Consider the following 25,269-nt stretch of genomic DNA (forward strand, 5'->3'; position numbering starts at 1 on the left):
TTAGGTACAGTTGTGGAAAGATAAAAAGTTATGAGTGTGATAGCTCTTCTCACTATTAATTATGCAAGAATTTTTAGCAGTGTGTACAGTTTTTGTAAGTCTTTTTTTCTCTGTATAATGTTTGTTCTATTTATTGAAATATTTCATTTCTGTTGAATCCAATAACAAAATTAGGACTTCCTTTTTAAATAATTAAGTTCAATAAATAGCACATTTTGTTTGACTTATATGGGAAAGTTTTAAAACCTTTAAACATGTTCATTTTTGCTAGGTTCAAATCATTCAGTTTGGGTATATTCATTGGAAATAACAAAGCTCAAGCTGTTTTATAGCATTTTATTCCTTAGAAATCTATTAAGTAGTACTTTGCATCTATTGGTATAAAATTGGGTGTTATTATTAGATCTTGAACTTTCAGTATTATTTTTATATTAATTGTATTTTATTATAACCTGAGTTTTTGAAACTTGATGTTACATGCCTGGTATATATGTTGTGTTTTGTATTAATTATGTATTTGATTTAAGTTGAACAATCTTTTGGGAATCTACTATCTGCTATATATTAGGATATAGCGATCCTAAGTTCAGGTTCAACTGCTACAGATAATTAAGGTATTTGCAGATAAATCATGAAAATCACACTTAACAGTTATCAATGAACTTTGCCATTTTGTCTTCATTGCAGGAATCATGGGTAAAGAAGGAAGACAAGCTGCAAGAAACAGTGACTATGCAATAGCTAGATTTAAATTCCTCTCCAAATTGCTTTTTGTTCATGGTCATTATTATTATATTAGAATAGCTACCCTTGTACAGTATTTTTTTTATAAGGTAAGTTTCATGGGGATATTTTACAATCATTTACTGACATAGTAATTATAGATTTCAATTTAAGATTTGCAATTACCATTCAAATTATACTTTTAAAAGTTGTTTCTGTAATTAAAATAAGTTTCTGGACTATATCTAGATTTTTGTCATAAATCTAATGTTTACTGACAGCAAATCAGTGGTTGCCTGAGGCCAAGGGTTCAGGTGAAAGCACCAACTGGAAAGAGATGTAAGAGAACTTTGCATGATAGAGAAGTTCTCTGATTTGATTGTGGGGGTGGTTACAGGTATATGTCAGCATCAAAATTCATACTTAAAATTAATACATTTTATTTTATATGAATTAAAATGTAACTAATTTTATTTCTTTCATGTTATTTTGTCCTGAACCAGCACTAAGTTTTAATTTACATCTAATACAGTGGTTTTAAGCAAAGGTTCTTCATCTTTTTGTGCCATGAATGACCTTTTGGTAGTGTAGTGAGATGTATTCTCATTGAGGGAGCTTTAAATGCATGAAGTAAAATACATAGGATTACAAGGAAACTAATTATATTAAAATACTGTTTTACCTCTTAATTCTTTTGGGGAAGGTGAACTTCAGCAGAACCCATGATAGGATCTCTTAAATACCAAGACATTTAATACACTAGAGTATCCTATAATTGCATATATTCTATAAATAATAGCTACAAGCCAATGAAAGAACACAGGTAGATTGCATATTGCTATTAAATGATGGTGGCAGTTTTTCTCCACCTTATTATTACAGCTTTTGCTGTGTTATAAGTACATTGAAATGAAAAGGCGTTTTTCTAGCTCCATTTATTTTAAATAACTTTTATTTTAAAGCTATTATAGCCCTAAAGTTTAAATAAATTATACTTATTGTATATGAAAAGAATTGAATAATAACTGGAAGGCTATAAAATCAAAATTACAACATTGCTTAGCAATGAAGGTCCAAGGTATTTTCATTCTGACATTTGTGATCCTGCTTAGAGTTCTTTCAGATATTTTTAAATAATGGGACAAGTTCTTATGAGCAGATCTTCTACTTACCACATCAACTGAGATTGTGTTTCTGGACTCTTTTAATAGCCATTTTTAGAAATTATTTCTCTTTTAGACACAAGTATTTTAATTATTTCCATTTTATCTTGTTTTTCAGAATGTGTGCTTTATCACACCCCAATTTTTATATCAGTTCTACTGTTTGTTTTCTCAACAAGTAAGTAAATAGAAGCTTTTGATTTATCCTTTTAGAATAAAGGGTGTATATATTCAGTTTCTGATAGATACTTGGATGGATTTTTTTTTACATTTTTCCTACTCCTGCAGATAAGTAGACAAAACTTTCCTAGTGTATTTGATCAATATAATATTGACAGTATTTATTCTGATTTTCAGTTTAAAGTGAATGTTAATACCAAAATATATTTTAATTCTGGTTACTTTCTAAAAAATAGATATTTACTCTAAACAGCTTATGAGAGAATATGGGTAACTTTTTTCAACTTATATCTAATATTTCTGTAAACTCTATATCATGCCGTGTCAGGGTAACTAGTAGGGAGATTACCTCATTTATTTTTTGACAGAATTTTTTTGGATTGGGAAGAAAGCTTAGTGACTTAGTCTAGGAATGACATACATACAGGCTTTATCTCAGAAGCTAACTCTAAATAATTGATAGAGGACACCAGGAATGCTACATTGAAAAGAGTTCTAAAGCTATAAGCTCAGAAAACCCAATAATTGGTTAATAGTAGCTATAATGAGCACATATGGGTCTGTGGTTGTATATACTGTCATGTATTTGTCATTCCCAATCTACCTTATTTTATAGAAAATGAAATTAAAATCCACAGAAATTAAATAACTTGTCCAGAATCACATAGCTAACCGTAGTAGAACTTACAGCTTTTGACTAATTGAGCACACTTTTCACATACCACACTATATATCTAATTGATTGAGACATTTGTTCTAATTAATTGAAATAACAAGAGCTTGGGGCATCAGTGTGGCGCAGTCTGTTAAGCGTCTACCTCTGCCTTCAGCTTGGGTCATGATCCCAGGGTCCTGGGATCGAGCCCCTGTGGGGCTCCCTGCTCACTCAGGAGTCTGCTTCTCCCTCTCCCTCTGCCTCTGCCCCTTACCCTGTTCATCATGCTCTCTCTTGCTCTCTCTCTCTCAAATAAAAATCTTTAAAAAAAAAAAAAAAAGGAATAAGAAGAGCTTAATTATGTTAGATTTCTCTTGAGTTGTCTCTATCTTTAATCACTCTTTTCTGTTTACAACTCGTAATTCTAAATTCAAAATATCTGCTTGGGCATTGGATCATGCTTTAAAGGAAATGTAGGACTTAGGAAGACAGAGCCATAAAAGTAAAACTATATAATTCTTATGCTTATTTTTAATATACTTCTTTGTCATCATATACCTAACAGTAATACATATTAGAATCTCAAAATTTCTACCATTTTTCTTTCTAGACACTGTATGACAGCGTGTACCTGACTTTATACAATATTTGTTTTACTTCCCTACCTATTCTGATATATAGTCTATTGGAACAGCATATAGATCCTCATGTACTACAGAGCAAGCCCACCCTCTATCGGTAAGTATTTTCCAGTATTAAATTTCCATAATGCCTTTGATTGCAAATTATATATTACATAGTTAACAGTGTTTGAAAGCACCTTATAAAGAAGCAAATATATTAGGTAGTTTCTTAGTTATTAATACTTTACTGAGGAAAGTACTTTAGTTTATGGCTTATAATTGTTGAACATCAAAGAAAAAATTTGAATAATTTTTCTAGTGTTTTTAGGAATGAACACTTTTATACTAGGAATGCATTCGGCAGTTGTGTAATTTGCATTTATTGTTGTAAACCAGTAATAATCCATTTTGTGTGCACAAAAGAAGTTATCCAGTAATTGGTTATCTCTCTTGAGTTTCTAAAAAAATGTTCATGTTCTAGCATTGACAAATTAATGAGTCATAATCAATGCAAAATGTGGAGTTGAGGATATTAATTCCCGTTCCAGATCTTCTGGGTTATCCCTCCCTGCTTCTCCAGAACCAAGTAAATAATCAGAGTTGTGGAACTATTCCTAGGACCAGCTAGCTTATGGTCCTCATTAACCTGACGTCCACTCTTACAGATACTCAGTCATTCAGAAATGACAGTAACTCACCTTCATTTCCCAAGATGCCTAAGACTGGGCTTGACCTAAGATTAGTACAGGCTGTTTTCCCATAGCTACTGATGGATATGAAATTGATTAGGAGCCTCAGTGATAAACCAAACTTAAAAGAGCCCACTAAAAAGAGAGTCATAGCAGAGTGAGTGAATGTTTACAACAGAATATAATACAGATAGATCAACTTTGCACAACTGAATTATAATGCCTATATCTGAATTATAATGAATTATAATGAACTGAATTATAATGCCTATATCATGTTCCTTTCTTAAATGAGAAAATGTATTTGAATACATTATGTGAATTGTAAGCTGTTACATCAATATATATTATTATAAACAGTGATTTGTAAATTCAAGTTTATTCTTGCTGTAATATTTTTAAGCAATTTTAAATTAAAACTCCATCTTGTTTTATAATTATCAAATTGTAATAATCATTTAGTAGGTTCATAAGTATGAATCCTAATATGTTCCTTTTTTTCTCTCTCTCTCTTTTTTTTTTTTTAAATATTCAGAGACATTAGTAAAAACCGTCAACTAAGCATTAAGACATTTCTTTATTGGACCATCCTGGGTTTCAGTCATGCCTTTATTTTCTTTTTTGGATCCTATTTCCTAATAGGAAAAGATATATCTCTGCTTGGAAATGGCCAGGTAAAATATATCATTTTTTTTAAATATATCATTTTTTAAATGAATACTTGTTAATAACTTGATTTAATTTGATTTTTTATGACTTTCATAAAAAAGTAAAATTCAATTCAAATTATAAAATTGTAGATACTAAATTGAAAAGCAATTATAAAAAGATTTCAAGTAAAAGCTAAGATAAAGGCAATACAATGTAATATTAATATGAAACTCAAGTTACCACGCAGTTTTGCTATTCAGAAATAAATTCATATTCCTGGGTGGGCACCTGGGTGGCTCAGGTAAGCATCTGAATCAGTTTCAGCTCAGGTCATGATCTCAGGATTGTGAGATTACTCCCTATGTCAGGTTCTGCACTCAGTGGGGAATCTGCTTAAAGATTCTCTCCCTCTGCTCCTCCCTCCACACATGTGCTTTCTCTCTGTCTCTCTCAAATAAATAAATCTTTAAAAAAAAATTCACAGAAAGGATATACCCCTCCATGCTGTTCCCTTCAAGATTGTTTTAATAATAATTATTGTCTATGCAGTGCTTACTATTGTGCTAAGTGTTAACATGCTCCATCTCCATTATTCTTCAGAATAATCCTGTTCAAGAGATTATGATCCTCATTTTTCATATGAGAACAAAGACTTCATGTTTAGTTTTTGGTTTTAATTATGTGATTTTTTTTTTTTTTTTTTTTTTTTTTGGTATGCTTAGGAAGTGTGCTACCTTACTCTTCAGTACGCACTAGCAATTCTGAGAATGTTGTTACTATTTAGAATGACCACTTTTCTCTCATGTGAAATTGAGAAAGAGTGCCACACAGTACATTGTTACACTGTCCTGATTGTGGAGAGCTCAGGATGACTCCTGGCTGAGTTAGGCCTCTTTCTAAGGCTTAGCTGCATGACTTAGGAGGAAAGAGATAGCAGTGGTACTATTATAGATTGTTAATGCTTGTCACCTTTAGTTTCCCTTTTTCACTGTGTAGTATTACAAAATATGTTTTGAGACAGGAGATACAAGATTTGCAATTGGGAGAATATGAAGTTTTATCTTTTGACATTTATTTAGGACCAGTCATACTTGTGTATTTTACTAGGCTCTGGATATATCATATTAACTAACATAGTCATTCATGGAGCTTAGAGTCTTGTGTGAGTTACAAAAAAATAAGCACATGAAATGATAACAAAATATAGCAAGCACAATGAAGGAAATGGATTTCAATTGATATTTTAACCATGCAAATCCTTTTAAGATGCAGTCAGGAACATATACATAGTACTGCCACTTCACATTTGAGGATATATTTAGCCTGTTTTGAACAAAAATTATCCTAATTTGTGCAGCATAGAGATTATAGCACTTCTCAAATACTACTTCTTACTGAGTTGTTGCTTTGTGTCAAGTGTACGTATTGGCTTATTAAATTATAATAATCCTCTGTAAGGAAAATATTATCTATTACTTCTTGCGTATTAGAAAATTAACCCCAGAGAGTTTAAGAAACTTGCCTCAGGTTACACAGTAAGAAAATTACAGGAATGGAATTCCAACTCCGATCTGTATGACTTCAAAGCCTGTGTGCTTAGCCATGATCCTAAGTTCCTTTGAGAAAAAAGTTATTAGCCCGGTGCTTTTCTGCGCAATAGTGCCACCTGTGCAAGGACCAGCAAACTCACAAATAGATGAGTAAGTATGCCCATTTCTACCTGAAATACTGGAGTGAAAACTGGACAGAAGGAAAAAGAGGAAGAAGGAACATGTTATTGTGAAAGGAAATTAAATTTCTTGTTGCTAGTTACTACTTCTTTCCTGATTTTAAAAGTAGTACATGTCCATTATGATAAATTTGAAATATATAAGAAAGACCATAAAGAAAATTAAATCACCTTTACTCCTTCTACCTAAACATAATTACCTCTAGGATTTTAACATGTTTCACCCATTCTTTTTTATTTTTTGCTATTTTCTATTAATGTCATAATTTATTTCCCCCATTTCTCAATGATAGCTTTATAATTATCCCCATTATAGCCTAAATGATTTTCCATGTATTAAAAATGCTTTTAAAATACTTTCCATGGCTATATAATATTCTATTACATAATTTAAGTATTCCCTTAATTTGAAAATTAAATTTGTTTCTTGTGTTTAGTGACTCTTCTAAAATCGAGCATACTATATACAAACAATAATTTTTTTAATTAGCACATGCACATAGGGTAAGGTGTGGGGAAAGATGAGAGAGAAAGAGAATCTCAAGCAGGCTCCACACCCAGTGCAGAGCCCAACTCGGGGCTTGATCTCAAGATCCTGAGATCATGACCTGAGCTGAAATCAAGAGTCAGATGCTTAACTGACTGAGCCACCCAGGCACCGAAAAGATAAAATCTTAAGATAAATTGTTTGGTCTCTCATACAAAAGTTTTTTCTCTTTACCACATATTGTTGGTTTCCTTTTTAAAAAAAAAAAAAAAACCTCAAATTGTAAATCATTAACTTCTTTTCCCCTTTTAGCCTACCAGTTCTACCACTCTGATATATACCATTAGAAATTAATCTAGGATACCCTACCACCAATACTAGGTACAGTGGAAAAGAAGCCCACATTGGAATCAGGTGAATTGGATCCACATCCTGACACTTGAAGTGATTTGAGACAAGTTGTTTGAGATGAGTTAGTTAACCACTCTTAAACTCCCATTTCCTCACCTGAAAAATTATAGGAGCATAATCCTTATTGTAGGTTTGCTATGAGGATTAACTGATATATGTAGAGCATTGGGCATAGTGGCTAGCATATAGAAGTACTCAATAAGTCTTGGCAATGTTAGTTGTTATTTTTACCATCCAGTCATTATCTTGAAGACCCTCTCATTCTTGGTCCCTTCTGATCTACTTCTCCCAGAATCTCTCTCCTCTTTAAGTAAGTTAAACTGTTCCTGCTGGCTCTCTCAGAACATACTGTGCTCCTTTCTAGTTCCAAGCCATTGTTATGTTTCCTCTAGAGTCTTGTCTCTTTTTCCCAAAGTCTCTCTTAGGACCATCTATTCTTCAGGCTCTGTGAACCCATAGACCTCTGTCTTTTTGCTCCCTCTACAATTTCCTGTACTGAAAATCCTTTTAGACATCTAGCCCATGTCGCATTCAACACTGGATGTGTTGAATGCTTTCTGTTTTCCAGTAATTATTCTTGTATGCCCAAGAAGTCTACAAACAGTTGAAAACTTGAAGTAGAAAACATTATTGGGGGAAGTACTGGGAAAGGAGTGGCTGGAGGTGAAGATGAAGTTGATGCAAATAAGTGATCCTGAAAGAGGAGCAGGAAAAAAAAGTTAAAATAGTTTGAAGTCCAGATAGAGTAGGACAGTTATGGGAAAGTTAAGATTCTACTCCCCCATTTTTTTGTATGAGTGTCTAGCAGTATCATAAATATTATAGGTGTGAATTTTCAAGTATTTTTGAAGTATTCACTCATTCTTAATTTCTGTTTAACTAGGAAAGAACTATTCATTCCTCATATATTCTCAGATCTTTTTTAATAGATCTTCCTTTCTGTTAGTAAAATAAAAGAGTCCTGATAAATTTTCTCTTAGATTTGGAAAGACTGGAAGAATGTATATGACATGACTGAGTACTTGTTTGTGTTTCTAAAAACTGCTTTCCTATGGGCAGATCTTTACCTTCAGAGCACCATTTTAAAAAGACATGGTGACTAATTTTGAATTGTTTTTCTTCGGAATAGTAGAAGAATTAAATTCATGTAAAATTTTCCTAGCCTTATGCAGGCTTAAGATACTCATAATGTTTGAAATAGGAATTAAAACCTGAGGCTTCTCTTACAATGCAGTAGTGTCATCACAAACATTTGTCCAAAAGTCACAGATTAGTAATTTGGTGAATATATTGCTTGGGTAATATTCTCATTTTATTTTCAGAGCTAAAAATGAGCTGAGCATAAAGCTTTAAATTAGTTCTATAATCCAAGAGGATCACCTTTTTTGGTGATTTTAAATATGCTTTACAGAAAAGTACAATCACCATTTCTTTTTTATTTAAAGAATTTTTCACAAAAAGTAAAATTATTATAGCATATTTGTTAGAGATCTTGATGTTACTTTGTTTTTGAGAAAAACTTTTTTTTTAAGTTTTTATTCTGATTCCAGTTAATTAACATACAGTGTTATGTTAGTTTCCGGTGTGCAATGTAGTGATTCAATACTTCATGTATTATCCGGGGCTCATCATGACAAGTGGACTCCTTAATCTCCCCATCACCTATTTAACCCATCCTCTCACTCCCCCCTCCCCCTTTCTGGTAAGCATCAGTTTGTGTTCTCTATTTAAGAGTCTGTTTCTTAAAAAAAAAAAAGAGAGAGAGAGTCTGTTTCTTGGTTTGTCTCCCTCTCTTTTCTCCCCATTGCTCATTTGTTTTGTTTCTTAAATTGTACAAGTGAGTGAAATCATAATGCTAAGTGAAATAAGTCACTCAGATCTTGATGTAACTTTAAAAATGTTTAAGTTCTCCTGGGGCCCTTGTCTGGCCCAGTCAGTAGGACATGTGACTCTCAATCTCAGTGTCATAAGTTCAAGCCCCCCAGTGGGTGTAGAGATTACTTAAAAATATTTTTTAAAATTTTTTTTAATTTAAGTTCTCAAAAAATAATAGAAAAACTGAATTCCATGAAATCATTGTTTAAAAAAAAAAGACATAAAGTCATTGTTTAAAAATCATTGTTTAAAAAATTGAGTTGTATTTTATATACAGTAAACTGTACATATTTAAAAATATATAATTTGAGGGGCTACTAGGTGGCTCAGTTGGTTAAGTGTCCAACTCTTGATTTCAGCTGAGGTCATGATCTCAGGGTCATGAGATTGAGCCTCGTGCCTGGCTCCATGCTGGTCATGGAGCCTGCTTGATTCTCTCTCTCCTTCTCTCCCTCTCTACCTTCTCCCCCAGCCGTGCCCCATGCACTTGAGTGTCCACCCATGTGCTCTCTCTCTCTCTCTCTAAAAAAAAAAATGTGTGTGTGTACATATATATATATATATGTACACACACTTATATTTATATATATGTAATTTGACACTTTTTAAAAGGTTTTTAATTCCAGTTAACATACAGTGTTATATTAGTTTCAGGTGTACAATATACTATTCAGCAATTCCATATGAAACAGATGTACTCCATAATCCCCACTACCTATTTCACCCATCCTCCCACCCACCTCCCCTCTGGTAACCATCAGTTCTCTATAATTAAGTGTCTGTTTTTTGGTTATCTCTCTTTTTTTTCCCTTTACATATTTGTTTTGTTTCTTAAATTCCACATGAGTGAAATCATATGGTATTTGTCTGCCTCTGACTAACTTATTTCACTTTCACTTAGCATTATACTCTCTAGTTCAACTCACCCATGTTGGTGCAAATGGCAAGATCTCATTCTTTTCTATGGCTCAATAATATTTCATTGTATATATATGCCTCCTCATCTTTGTCCATTCATCAATCACTGGACACTTAGGCTACTTCTGTAATTTGGCTATTGTAAATAAGGTTGCTATAAACATAAGGATGCATGTATCTCTTTGAATTAGTGTTTTTGTACTCTTTGTAAATACCTAATAGTGCAAATTGCTGAATCATAGGGTAGTTCTATTTTTAACTTTTTGAGGAATCTCCATACTGTTTCCCACAGTGGCTGTGTCAGTTTGCATTCTCACCAACAGTATAAGAGGGTTCCTTTTTCTCCACATCCTCGCCAATGCCTGTTGTTTCTTCTGTTGTTGACTTTAGCCATTCCGATAAGTGTGAGGTGATACCTCATTGTAGTTTTGATTTGTATTTCCCTGATAGTAAGTGATGATGAGGATCTTCATGTGTCTCTTGCCCCTTTGGATGTCTTCTTTGGAGAAATATCTATCCATATCTTCTGCTTATTTTTATCTGGATTATTTTGTGTGTGTGTGTGTGTGTTGAGTTTTTTAAGTTCTTTATATATTTTAGATACTAACCTTTTATTGGCTTTGTTATTTGAAGATATTTTCTTCCATTCCATAGGTTGTCTTTTAGTTTTGCTGATTATTTCCTTCACTGTGTGGGAGCTTTTTATTTTGATGTAATCCCAATAGTTTATTTTTGCATTTGTTTCCCATGCCTCAGGAGACCTATGTAAAAAAAGTTGCTAAGACTAGTGTCAAAGAAGTTACTGCCTGTGTTCTCTTCTAGGATTTTTATGGCTTCACGTCTCATATCTAGGCTTTCTATCCATTTTAAATTTATGTTTGTATGTGGTATAAGAAAGTGGTCCAGTTTGTTTATTTTGCATGTTGCTGCCCAAATTTTTCCAATACCAGCTGTTGAAGAGACAGTCTTTTTCCCACTGGATATTCTTCCCTGTTTTGTAGAAGAATCTGGTACTTTTTTTTTTTTTAATTTTTTATTTTTGGTACTTTTTTTTAAACCATCCTAACATTTTTTAGAGTACAGTTCAGTAATGTTAAGTATATTCATATCGTTGTGCAACAGATCTTCAAAACTCTTTCTTCTTGAAAAACTGTAACTGTAAACAACCACCCATTATCCCCTCTTCCCGGCCCCTGGAAATCACTATTCTTTCTGTTTCTGTGAATTTGACTACTTAGGAAATCACTTTTTTAAAAAAGCTAAATAACTGGGAGGTAAACACGAATGAAGAATGTTTAAGTAAATTAAGAGGGACTAAAAACAAATGACTATGGGATTTTTTTAAAAGAAAAATTTATTTTTCCTCCTTTGTTGATCTCTGCAGAGTAAGTCATCTCATCTTGGGACACACTTGTTCTGTCAGTGTTGCTATTCAGAATATTTTTGGAAATAGTTTATATTGTCTTTCTGTGATCTCAGCAAGGTAACTTTCTCAGGGAAAAAGCTATTTAAAATTACAGATGGGGAAGATGCTACTTAAGATGAGAGATAAGAAAGAAGGTGGAGGAACAATTCAGATTCAAAGAGTTCAGAGAGCTCACCTCCAGTTAAAGTAGACTTCTGTAGGATCCACAAGCAAAGCATATCAGTTTGGGTAAGGGTATATTAGAAGACTAAAACACTACAATGAAGGAAACAGAAACAAGGGAATTGTAGTCTGATGAAAGTGGAAAACTGTGATGTAGGGAAGAAAATATCAGAAGAGTTTCAGAGGTAGCTGAGTTCCCATCCCAACCGTACACAACATTCTGCTTCTCTAGTGGTTTCAACCAAAGACTTCATAAGGAGGATTAAAGCCTGTTACCTCAGGAACTCAAAATTCTATTATCTACTCCACTCATTATCAGTGGTCTGGTATAAAAATTATGAACTAGGTAACTACTATTTAAAATGATATCTGGCCCAAGTAAGGGTTTTTTTAATTTGCTTGTTCATTTTGTTTTTGTTCTGCTAAAGTGTACAGGAACTCAAAGGAAAATGTCTACCCTTAGTGACTTTTGCTCTTTATGAAATTATACCCAATTTGAAAAACTAAAATAATTGAAATTACAAAAATGAAGGATTGAGAGAAAAGAGAAAAGCTATTAGAGTATTCTAATTCCCGTTAGATTTCTCCAGTGGAGACATTGGAATTGTCAGAGCCTTAGTACCCTTCTAAAATATATATTGTACACTATTCCACCACATTAAATATTTAATGAGATAGAAAGGATTAAGGAAGAAAAAGTAATTCACCCCTTCATCAAGTCTTCTAGGTCTGGACCATTTGCCAGATTAATTAGCAATACAAGGTAGACTGAGCAAATGAAATTTCAGGTTGTAATTTTGAGATAAAGAGAAAATAAACCTTTTTATACCATTCACTATTTTTTTTCTTGAAACTATAATGATTTCTCCCCTTATATCCTGTCCTTAAGTAATTTTTTTCATGCTATACATGTCATTGGCTGTTGAAACTTGACCATCAAATGGTAAGAGTTCTCTGTTAAGACTAGAAATATACTGTTTTGTATCTATATTCCCTAGAGAATACAGTATCTTATTTTAGTGTAAATGATTTAACTATAATTACCGATCAGATCATTGAAGAACCAATTTAATCCCTACAAGTAAATACAAATTTCTTTGAATAAAAGTTTATACGATTAATATAACTTCGATTATCTAGTTCATAATAGAATTCCCCTGTATGTTAATTTACTCGTGAGGAAAATATTTAAAGGACTAGTAATATTCCAGGCAGTTGATAGAAAATGAGATGTGTAGTGCACGTTAGAGGAAGTGAGACCAATTGATTTTTAATATTTCCAGGTCATTTCTAGAGATAATAAAAGCAGGAAAGTGAAGGGTTTAATACGACTTTTCCATTCCTTCACTCATGAAAAATCAGTTCCCAAAATACCTATAAATTATTCATTGATGTTTTATTTTTGATGATAGTAACTATTATTTATTTGAATGCTTATGATATACCAGGCACCCTGTCATTTTTACATATCCTAATTCTTATAGAAACCTTCTTCCCTCATTTTACAAGTGAAAAAAGTCAGATATAGAGAGGTTGAGTAATTTTTCAAGTAAATGCTAATTGTTAGACATTGGTAATGAAAATTCAAAAAAAGCAGAGCCTTTTTCTTTTTTAAGATTTTATTTATTTATTCATGAGAGACACAGAGAGAGGCAGAGACATAGGCAAAGGGAGAAGCAGACTCCCCACAGGGAGCTCTGTGGGACTCAGTCCCGGGACCCCGGGATCAGGACTCAAGCCGGCAGACATTCAACCTCTGAACCACCCAGGTGCCCCCAAAGCAGAACCTTTTAAATAATTTTTTAAACGTGTAGCAAAAACTGACTACTTTGTACACTTAATTAACACAGACTTCTGGTTCTGTTCTTATTTGTGGAAATTAAATCCTGACATTCTTTGGGGATTCAGCATTTTTAATAAACCTTATTAAGTTTTGGCTATAAATCCCAGCAGAATACTTTGACATTAACTGCATTTTTACATAGACTCCTTTGAGGAATAATTCCATTGGCCATTATCTCTCCTTTCAGATATTGTTTTTGTAGGTAAATTTCTTTTCTCTTACTCTGTCTATGCTGTGCCCAGAAATACAGTGTCAAGTGATCTGTCATAACTTCTGGTTGGAATGATTTCAGAAAATAATTGTGATTAAACAGTTATTTTTATTGTGTGACTGGAACAAAGGAGTCACTAACAACTATATCATTCTAACTAAAAACATTCTGTGTCACACAGTCTCAAAACTGTCTTTGGGTTTCCAATCTGATAATATTATCCAAAGGATCCTTTTACATGATAATAATGAACATAATAATGCTTTTAGGATGTTTTTTTTTTCATACTGCTTTAACTTTAATGTCACAGATTTCAAATGTAACTGGCTTAAATAATACAAGCGATTTTTAGTACTTTTTGTCTTACATCTAATTTAGCATCATGTTAACACATAATGCAGTAATGGGTTTGGTTTGTTTTTTTTCTGTTTAGATGTTTGGAAACTGGACATTTGGCACTTTGGTTTTCACAGTCATGGTTATTACAGTCACAGTAAAGGTATGGTGCAAAAGTTAGAAACATGAACTCATTTTACATCTGTATAATGCATAGTTAATTTTCTTTGTTTCTTTAACTATAGGTAGGTATCTTTTTTTAATTTTCCCTTTTTAGTCATGAGTAATTTCACTGATTGCTATTTTAATTTTTGTAAAAAAAAAAAAAAAAACACTTTAAGTTCATTATTTTGGAAAGCCTTAGCTGATGGTCAAATAAAGGTTAACCCCACAATACTCATCTCTGAAATTTTACTTCTTTCTATATGATGCTAGACAACACAGATTGTTTTAGGCTATTGAGTAGAGAATAAAGTACTCATGAAAATTTCAGTGCTGCTTCCTCATAGAAGAAAAACATTATAAACTTTAAATTGTTCAATTTCATATGAGACCCTTTGATTAATATATACCTTCTGAGGGACTTTGCCATAGAACCTTAGGCATTTGGAGATACTACATTTTGTTCTTGAATTTTATCTGAGAGGTTTAACTTAGGCAAATATTTATTATTCTGTATTAAGGATTTAAAACAAATTTTTTTTAGATGGCTTTGGAAACTCATTTTTGGACCTGGATCAACCATCTTGTTACCTGGGGATCTATTGTATTCTATTTTATATTTTCTTTGTTTTATGGAGGGATTCTATGGTGAGTGACTATATTATATTTTAATTATATTGATTTAACTCTGTTTATTGTGATAGATTATATTATGAACAAATTCTACTCAGAATAATTTTGAAACCTTATCTGATAATAAATTTGCTTCTTTCAGTGGATCTTACTGATAGGGAGAAGAAAAATTGACAGTTACTGAATATCTTACTATGTTCTACCTTCTTTCTTTGCAGGCCATTTTTAGGCTCCCAGAATATGTACTTTGTATTTATTCAGCTCCTATCAAGTGGTTCTGCTTGGTTTGCCATAATAATCATGGTTGTTACATGTCTATTTCTTGATATTGTGAAGAAAGTATTTGACCGACAGCTCCATCCTACAAATACTGAGAAGGCTCAGGTAACCATTTTTTATATACAATACCTTTTTAAATTAAAAGTCTGTAACAGTGAATAGCTATCATTGTAATTTGCTTATATCACAGAATAGGTAATTATCCATTCTTTTGTCAAGTATTTTGTGAAACAAATATTGTTAAATATGATATTTTTGTCTGTTATATCTATTAATTTTGAATACTGACGAATTAAAAAAATTTTTAATTATATTATCTTAATGGAACTCTAGATTTTTAAATATAAGACTATCAAGTTATATCTAAATAATAGTAAATATGTTTTCACCAGCGTCTGTCAGATATATAATTGTCTTTGGAAACATTAGGATTCTAGTTACACTTTTTCAGGTTACACTGTTTTTAACAAGAGTATGAAATAAGTTCTTTAACCCTAAATAATTTTTACAGAATGGATTTTTGTAAAAATGTATTTTCTTACTAAACATTTATCAGTAAATACTCAACTACAGCAAATATTAACAGTATGTTACATAGAGTGTGAGAATACAGGCATTAGAGCCTGATAATTCTTAGTTCAAAACCTAGTTCTACCACTTGGTAGCTCTGTAACTTTAAGTCTCAGTTTCCTCATGAGTAGTGAAGTAAAAATAGAAATATTTATTTCATTACTCTTGTAAACAGGATTAAATGAAATAATGTTCAATAACATAGTAGGTCCTCAAGAAATGGTAACTATTTAGTTGAATGTGCCATTTTGTATATTTGACTTGAACATGGTTGAGATTTTTTTGACTTGTATTAGGTTGAGATTTATTCTGCATATTTGCTACATACCAAGCAAATTTTGTTTAAATTTTGACAATTTAGCTGTGTATTTAAAATAGAAAACTGTTTCCTAAGTATTTAATGATCTGAGTTAGGCTTCCTAAACGTTGTTTTAGCTTTAATTTCAGTTGATCATGTTAACATTTCTTTACATTTATTTGCCTTCATAACTCAGTACTAGCCAATATACATTTTAATACCATTGAAGCAGCATAGGCCTCTTAGAGCCTGAAAAACTTAATTCAAATACTATTTTAACCATTTGTAAAATGTATGTCCCTAATAGGGTCACATCCTTCAGCCTCAGTTTCCTGTTCTGTAAAATCAGAATAGTAATTACTACCTTACATGATTGTTGAGATAATGAATATAAAGCACCCAACACTGGGCCTGTATGTAGTGAGTCCTCAGTAAAAACATCATAACTATAAGGACAATGAGGATTTTACTCTCTGATACTGATCTCCAAAGGCTGGAGAAATTTGCATAGTTGATTACTCTGCCTATGCATATATTTATATCGGTATGGACTAACTTTTCTACTTTGCTATATATTGCCTCAATATATATCAAAGAGTTTTGCCTTTTTTCTAACTTTCAGACATAAATATTTACAGTAAGAGAGTATTATTCTTAATATTTTATCTCTTATATTTTTTTAGACCTTTAGGGATAACACATTTGTCTCCCACTCTTGGTCTATATAAAGTTATATTTCACCAAAATATATTAACAAAATCATTTTTAAAAGTTCTTTATAAAAGTAAGTAATCAGATTTATTTACATTTATCTTTAAAAATCTACATTAGAACATTTGCAAACGTGTGTTTATAGAGATTTCTTAATGATAATAAAAAGTGATATTAGTCCTTGCTGCCCTTTCTATAGCTTTTTAAAGGATTACATAGGAAATATTTATTACCTTAATGTGGATCTTTAGACAAGAAAAAGTTAAAAGTACTTTATTTATATTTTGGCTATTTTACCATATGTTAAAAATGCTTAAAAATGAAATGTGTGGTAAACTAATTATTTTTCTGGGTGTGAAAGCTAATGTAATCTCCCATTTGCCCCCACTAAACACACTTTTAAATGATTGACCCACGTGTTCTAATGTGGTCTGATCCAAGGAGGAAATCTCTACTTCCACTCAGAGCTCTTCTAGCCTGCTAGAAGGGTCTTTTGGGTTTTTTTTCCTTTTTTGCTGAAACAGTATATGGTCATTCACATCCTATGTGTGACATTATTCCTTTGCTACATGCAGTAATCTTTATTATTTCAGACTTATACTATTACTACTGATTTCAAATGATGAAGAAGTGGTTAGAAAGTTCTCAGATACTTCATTGTTAACCAAAAGTAGCAAGAAAAAAACATCAAAAAAAGAGTTGTCAACATTTATTTCGAACTTTGTCTTTCTCCAGAATAACCATGTGGTATTAAGAGTGAAGAATAAATTATTTTGATAACAAAGCCAACAGCCCTACAAATGTCAGTCATGTATGTGTACCATGTATGATATTTCCTATTCTTGGAGGAACAGATGTCTTTACAAAGTTTGTCCTGTGTCTGTCTCTGAGGTGATGAATACAGCTCACTGACTTGTTGTATGTACCATCCCTTTTCTGTCCACTTATAGATGTACTCCAACACAGTTGCTTTAAGTGACGAGTTCATCGCACTGCAGCCATTGTCGAGGGCAAGGAATCAGCTGAGCAAACTTAGGTAGAGTAGGAGGAGTAGAACCTTGTTAACTCTTCTGCATGCTAAAGATCAATGAAACAATATTCAAAAGATGGGCAGAGGCATGAATTAAGAGTGGGGCATTTTTGTTCGCACAGCTCTGTCTCTAATCTGACCTTTACTAATATGTATATTAAAACTTAAAAATATATATCCATTTCTTCTTTGAGAAGAAAATTCAGATGAAAATTTAGCATAACAGGACAGAGATCTGTATCTTATTTTATATATATATATATCACCTTAACTACCTTTTATAGTACAATTCTAATGCTTCTGCTTGTCATTATTTTCATAATTAAGGATGCTCCTGCATGTTGAGTAACTTAAGCTACAGAAATTCATCATAAAGTTTAAAGTTTTAAGTTTCAGTTACTTGGAAGTGAGAGTTGCCCATATTTTATCTTGCCTTAGTCTGTGCTATAAATACACGTGTGTATTTGTCTTTGTACACTGTAATGGCTGCTGAAGCATTTCATATCCTTGCTACTGTTTAGTGCATCTATAAATTGCACAATCTATACTGTATCTCTTAAATTTATATCTTTATCTCTACAGACAGATCCATTCTGTCAGTTTCCACAAAAATAATCAATAGTATAGACATGTCTTTTGATGAAAGAGCATGAAAGCTTAAATCCTGAAACATTTGATATTAAGATACCAGAACTATTTATTAACTTTAACTATAGTCTAATTTGAAAAGGAAAAGTTAATATAACTAAAAAAAATTTTTTTGGCACTCTTCAACTTCTCACCCTGTCAGTATCTTGTGTATTCTTAATTATATTTTTTATTTACTTTTTATTCTCAAAGAGGTTTCTAATCTATCTGTGTTCATTTGATCAAGCAAATGGCTTTGATGAAGCATTGCTTAAATAATGTCTTATGTAATCCTATGAGTTCCCAATTTTGAGCTGCTCTCAAGTTTTATCAAACTTTTCGATTTTATTCTTATCATCTTCCAGATTTTTGAAATATTCTATTTTGAATTACAAAGGTATAATAATGGTACATGAATATAAAAATGAGTGTTTAAGTGGTAGTCAACTAAAATTTATGTTTAATATAAGAACTAAAATCAAACCAAACTTGAAGATTTGCCTTCACCTTTGCTTTGGTTGAGTCAAATATGTATAACACATTTTATCCATATGTGCCTTTGAATATCCAATTATTTAACTCTAAAACAATAGGAGACCTTGTTATTTAAAAGAACACTCTTGCAAACTCTTTGGTCAAGTGAAGATAACTTTTGCATTGTGAATAATCTTGCTGTTTTATGAAATATATGTTCACATATGATGTTGACTTAAATCAAGCCATGTGGTTTTTGTTTTGAGCAATGATAAACTAAAAAAAAAAAAAATGAGGTAAGGATATCATAAATTAGAGAGATCCCAGTTTCTGAAACAGTGTGATAAGCTTAACATTCATTTGTGAACAAAACACAATGAGAGCAGACTATACTAGTCAGGTAGCCTTTGCTGCAAGCCGCTCTCCAATCAGGTAGTAAGGCAAAAGAAGAGCCCTATTGGGGAGACAGCAGACCTGGCTGTTAATAATGCCCTTGGTACTTCAGCTTGTGTGTCCTAACCAAATCAGTTCACCTGTCTGAGCTTCCAGGTTTTTCACCTATCCGGTGATCATTTTACATTCTGTGGTCTGTTTACTTATTGTCAGCATCAGAGAACAAAAAGAAAAAATACTGTGTTCAACCAAAGGCCAGGGAGAAATACCAGTTGTTTAAATGAGCAGTGAGTGACCTCTGGGTGGGCATTTGCTCATAGATGCATGAAGAACAAGTGCTCACATACATCTATCTGCTATCTGCTGATGCATCCTGTGAATTTTGAATACATCTTGTTTTTGAGTTGCATTGAACAGTATTCTTGGGGTGTGATCCATTGTAGCTTTACTGTTGGGACAAAGAGGAAAACTGCAGATATAAAATATCTTTAAGAGTTTTTCAAATCCTTAATCAGGTTAGTACTTCTTAAGAACCATTCATAGAAAACTTAACTTTTTTAATGAAAGAAAACTCATTTTAAGTACTTTCCATCTCCTGTATTATAGGCAAAGCTGTAGTAAAAATAAGCTATCTTTACATAAGCTTATTGCACTCTTGAAACCAAGGACTTTTACTACTTTATTTTTTATACATGTAAGACATTCACCTTAGCATCTTTTTTTGATAGAAATAATTGTTGGTCAGTCCTAAGACTGAGAAAACATATAGAAATGAGGAAAAATTTGTTTTTTTATTCATTGAGGACATTTTCTTACCATTTAAAAAAGGTTCAAATTAGCATGTCTATGGGCACATACTACTTAGAAAAAGTAAAGAATAAAAATGTGTGTAAATTAGCACTACTTAAAAGATATATTTCAAATTAAGGATTAAATTAATTTTGTTAAACAAGTCAAGCCCCAACCTTACCCACATATCTAGCATTTGAAAGGCCATGTAAGTGACCCTTCTATTATGTTGAAGATCACTTAGAGAAGTCTTTTGAGAAGGGAGCATAAGAGTCGTGAAAAGGGGAGTACATACCTTTGCAATAAGAACCCTAAATCTTGATGGCAAGGAATTTAATAGAAAAAAATGAATTTTATTGATGGAAATCTGGTTTAATTTAACTTTGTGCACTGGAAAATCATGGCTTAATTTGTGTGCTTTGTTGTATTCCCCTTAAGAAGCTGCTGTTAGCTCTCTTCTGTGACAGTAAATGAATGTTGTGTTGTGTGAACATTCATTTGTGCCTCGCAGATTGTGGACCCCAACTTGCTGTTTTGATTCTAAACCTATTTTACAGTGAGAGTAATGTTCTGTAATATGAGACTTACTGCTTTTCTGTCCTTCCAGATGGAAGAAGATAAGGGTTCAGTCAGCTCAGCATATGAATTTGCTGAAAGCAAGCACAGAGGGGAGGACAGTAGGCACCTGCTAGCTGAGGCTTGCAGCCAGCAGGACAGTTCTTGCGTGCACTAGGTAGTACTGCGCTGGACCTTCCTGGGGACATATCCGCTAAGTTCTCATGGTTGGGGCATGCTATGGGAGAACTGGCCTGACTTTCAGTTTTCACTTTACTAATCCTTCATTGTTTCTCATATGTTTGCTGTTTTTGTTTACTTGTCTTCCTTTTTTGTTATCTTTACATTTTTTATATGTCCATCCTTTGGAGTTAAATCATACTTCACCTCAAATTCTAACCTAGTAAGATATTCCCACAACCTACTGTTTATATTCAAGAAGTTATTACTTTTCACTTCTTTTGAAAATATGTCATGCTATTTCTGTTATTTCTGAAATCAGTTTTCCCATTTAAAATGGTATTTGTATACATTTTATACATTTAAATGGGTTAGACATCAGATTACTTATCTGAGTCTAGCTCTTGAGTTGAATGATAGAATGAATGAGTACTGGGTACTGAATAATTTTCTTTTGACTGATATTCATCAGACTCTCACTTCTTAGTTTTCATAAACTTTTATAGTTATATCTTCACAACAAAAAAGTATGAATTGATAAGGACTTGATTCACTCACCTCTTGAGTAAACCCTAACAACCACTTCTTGGGAATTGCAAAATATTTTGATAGTAATTATGGAGGATAAAAATTCTTACTACTAATAATTACATTTTTACTTCGATTACCTGTATATTATAATTACTGGTCAGTAAGGTGCTATTGTCTCATTTGAGATAAAACCTCATAAATGGTGAAACTTTCAAACAAATCTACTTGAAAATTATAAATATTAACTCTACCATTGAATCAGACCATAGAACATGTACAGTAATTTGAAAAACCTGAATTATTCTGGAAGACATATTTTTAAATTAGATTCCTTTAGTGAACTGCTGTAAATGAAAATTGTTGAAGATCAACTCTTACTATTAACTGAAAAGAAATTCAAAACAATTCTGGACTTTTTTTTTGAGGTGCTCCGTATGATTATTTTTACTGTATATTAATCTTGTATATTGCTTTGATAAATATAGAAACATTTTTTGTTTTAAAAATATACCCTGACTGGGCTGGGAAGAAGACTCAGCTGAAGAGCTCACTGGGTAAAGAGGGGAAGCTGGTCTGGATTTATGTTATGCCCTGGATAATCCACAAAGCAGATAATCCATTTGGGACCTGATAAGACTAAAGCTATAAAATTATGTCCCCAAAAGTTCCCAAAGGTTCAATTTCAAGTGGATATTTCATAAGACATGGATCTGGTACCACTTTGCTTTAAAATGTCCATTAAAATGTATAATGTAGTTGAGAATTAGGTTATTAGAATGCTCCTAATAACAGGGGCCTGTAAAAGGGGTGATGAGTGAATTTTCTCATCATCCTGTGATAGTTGGTCTTTCTTCCTATAAACAAGAAGCTAGAAGAACCATGAAACCATGAATATGACTTTAGTAAAATTGCTCTGACCTACAGGTTTTTTTTTTTGCTTATCACTGAATTTTCATTGGTTGAGTGAAGTATATCTTGAATATTTTTCGTATATATTTCTGCTGGTAGCATATATTTTGAAATAAAAATCATTTCAAAAAAATAAGTGGTATATAATACCCCTTTTCTATTTTGGTTTTTCTGTAATTGAAATGTGGCCAGCCTTGCCAAATCAGGCAGACAATGATGCTGAGCCCTAGTGTCACAGCTAGAGCCTTCTAGTCATCTCCCTCCACTATGACCTGCCTCTTTGGCCTCCATTGTTTTGTCATTTATGTGTCCCTAGATTCCTGGCCTGCTCTGGATGCTCTCTATTCAGCTGTACCTAGCAACTATAGGAATAGCAATAGGATGTTAGGGCTGTTGACCTTTCTCATTGTGGATCTGGATACTAAGCCCCAGACCTGAAAGCTGCCACTACTTACAACAACAACAAAGGAAATATTTTAGATAGTTTCAACCAAATACAAGTCACCTTCCTCTTGTGTGACAAAGATACTTACAGCTCCTGTCTCATTTAACAAAGCAGTGAACTATGAAAGGAACAGAAAACCATAATGGTCTCTATTCAGTTGTTTGCAGCTAAAAGCAGTACTTTTCTAAGTAAAATTTTATAAGCAAATAGAATTGGATATTTTTTTTAAATAATAATAATAATAAGGCTGCCATGAGAAGCAAGACCTACATGCATACCTGATAAATACAACACTTTACAAAACTAATGTTATTTTAAAATCTGTGCTTATTTGAGCAGCTTTTTCATATGGAAGTTGAAATGAAGAAAAATATTAGTGTTGACATTATTTCTATAAAAAAAATTAACCTCTGACATTCTGTGAATGGTTGATACTTAGAAAACTGAATTCTTAACATCAGCTGTACCATGCTTTAATTAGTGCTATTCTGATTTACCCCTTCCATTAAAATGAATGATTTTATCATTTTTTATAGATAGTGATATTCTTCTTCACCTAAACTTCAAATTCCTAGTTAGATATTATTATTTATGTAACCACATCATTAAAATAAAGGGACCTCAGTCTTTCTGAAACTAGAATCAACCAAATTATTAAAATAACATACCTGATAAATGTTCTTGTATGTTTATTTTCATAGTTAAATTTAGGCAACATGTACAGAAATCTCCTCTCTGGAGATCCCTAAAAGACAATATGGAGATATTTATAACTATCTTCCAAAGTTGTTTATTTTACTTGAGGAAAAAAAAAGAGGAAAGATAATGTAGAAGAGTGAATGAATGTGAGCTTTTGAGGCATGTTTTGAAGAAATGGGCCTTGAGTGAGAGAGACAGCAGTCTTCTAAAAGCCATGGCTGAACAGCTGCTTCTGGCAATTCTGAATAAGAAGTTGAAGCCATTACTTGTTTTAAGGAGTTTATTATTCTTAACCAAATTTGGAAATCAATACTATTTGATGACTTTTGAATTTACATTAAAAAGAAAAACACTTCCTGGAACACAACTTTTTTTTTTTCATAATTACAGTTTCCAGATATCTCCTTTAAGACTACAGGACTCTCACTTTGATTGTATATTTATTATAAAACTGTTTTAAAGACAAAAGAACAGGGACATCTGGGTGGCTCAGCTGCCTTTGGTTCAGGGTGTGATGATCCCAGAGTCTGGGGATTAAGTCCCACATCAGGCTCCCTGCGAGGGGCCTGCTTCTCCCTCTGCCTATGTCTCTGCCTCTCTCTCTCTGTCTGTCATGACTAAATAAATAAAATCTTGTAAAAAATAAAGACAAAAGAACAAATATAATTAATAGTTTGATAATTCTTATCTAGACTTAAGATTTGATTTGATAGGTAAGATGTCATAGGAATGACTAAATAATTTAGAGATCTATGACAATTTTCTAACATTTAGAAGATTCAAGGAAGGTAGAAGAAGGTAGAAGACTAGGAGAAACTTCTAAATGTTTTCTATCATTGATATAAAATAGTGAAAATAAGAGCAGTGAGTCAATTTATTTCAAAAGGTAAGTTCTATAAAGATGAAAATTTTTATTAGCCATACATAGTCATGTTGAATCTCCATAGTTTTGCTTGACAGCCCTTTTAGCTCTACGATATGTGGTTGTTCCTGGGAAGCAAGTATGATAGTGAAAGAGTCTTACCAATAAATCAAAATTTCTGGTAAATTTAAGTGCCACCAGGTGGGGTCTCACTCCCATTACTTTGCTTTTTTTTTTTTTTTTTCTTGTCTGGTATTTATAAGCAGTCCAAAACACATACACACATGCACACACACATAAAAGGAGATTCTCCTTAACTTTGAATGAAATGAGATTTAAATGCTCCACCCTTTTCCTACTCCCACTTATTGGCAGCTGTGGCTACATGTACTTTGGCTGAGCTCCTAGTTCCTGAATATGTGATCAAAGATATGTATATGAGAAAGTGGTAGAGCTTGGACGTTTGTTAGAGAATGGTGTAGTTTTTTATATATATAGCAGCTTTACAGAAACACAGTTAACCAGCATTCAGCATTTTTAAAGCAGCTGGGTATTTTTTTTTTTTTTTTAGAGAAAAAAAGGAAATATATTTTTGCCTAGTTCAAAAGGTGATCTAAAGAAGTCATTTATTTATAATATTTTTGATATCTTGAGATGTTTACTCTCTCTGGGGTTATCCATGTGTAAATACCTGTCCTTAGATTTTAAAGTGAAAGGTAATGAATGCAAAGCAACATAATTACCTAAAGTCAGATCCAGACCTAAGCGGTATGCTGTGCATATGTGGTCACTCAAATGCTGCTGACTTAATGGATGTCATCTTTAATGAATCCTTGAAAGTTGAGCACCAGCTATATAAGCAAAGCACAAGTTGTTAAATTAAGAAGTACGGGGCAAACTCCTTGCTCTCTATAGGCTCTGGTCTAGTTTAGTGTTCTCTAGACAAATGTGAAAGACCAGTTTGTTGTTTTTAATTTCCAGACCATCATGGACCAATACTTTGGTAAAATACAATAAATGAGTTACAGTAACCTTTGAAC

General features: G+C 32.5%; 1 protein-coding gene across 7 annotated transcripts in view; it reads left to right on the forward strand.

Moving 5' to 3' along the window:
- Positions 1 to 25,269, forward strand: part of ATP11B (ATPase phospholipid transporting 11B (putative)) — a 115,596-nt gene that overhangs the window by 78,960 nt on the left and 11,367 nt on the right. For 4 of the 7 annotated variants that reach the window (XR_007408062.1, XM_025451514.3, XM_049105624.1 and 1 more), the window contains 7 exons: positions 688 to 833; positions 2,005 to 2,064; positions 3,332 to 3,459; positions 4,569 to 4,707; positions 14,180 to 14,245; positions 14,789 to 14,892; positions 15,096 to 15,261. Coding sequence is in view for 6 of the 7 variants with exons in the window: in XM_025451514.3 (XP_025307299.1) it covers positions 688 to 833; positions 2,005 to 2,064; positions 3,332 to 3,459; positions 4,569 to 4,707; positions 14,180 to 14,245; positions 14,789 to 14,892; positions 15,096 to 15,261 (809 nt within the window). In the remaining variant the exon portion in view is untranslated. Of the gene's footprint in view, positions 1 to 687; positions 834 to 2,004; positions 2,065 to 3,331; positions 3,460 to 4,568; positions 4,708 to 14,179; positions 14,246 to 14,788; positions 14,893 to 15,095; positions 15,262 to 17,470; positions 17,528 to 17,685; positions 17,772 to 20,655; positions 20,782 to 25,269 lie in introns of those variants that run through there. The other 3 variants (XM_025451516.3, XM_025451515.3, XM_049105625.1) reach the window with 3 other exon arrangements.

The sequence above is a fragment of the Canis lupus genome, chromosome 34 (assembly GCF_003254725.2).
Source record: "Canis lupus dingo isolate Sandy chromosome 34, ASM325472v2, whole genome shotgun sequence".
NCBI lineage: Eukaryota > Metazoa > Chordata > Mammalia > Carnivora > Canidae > Canis > Canis lupus.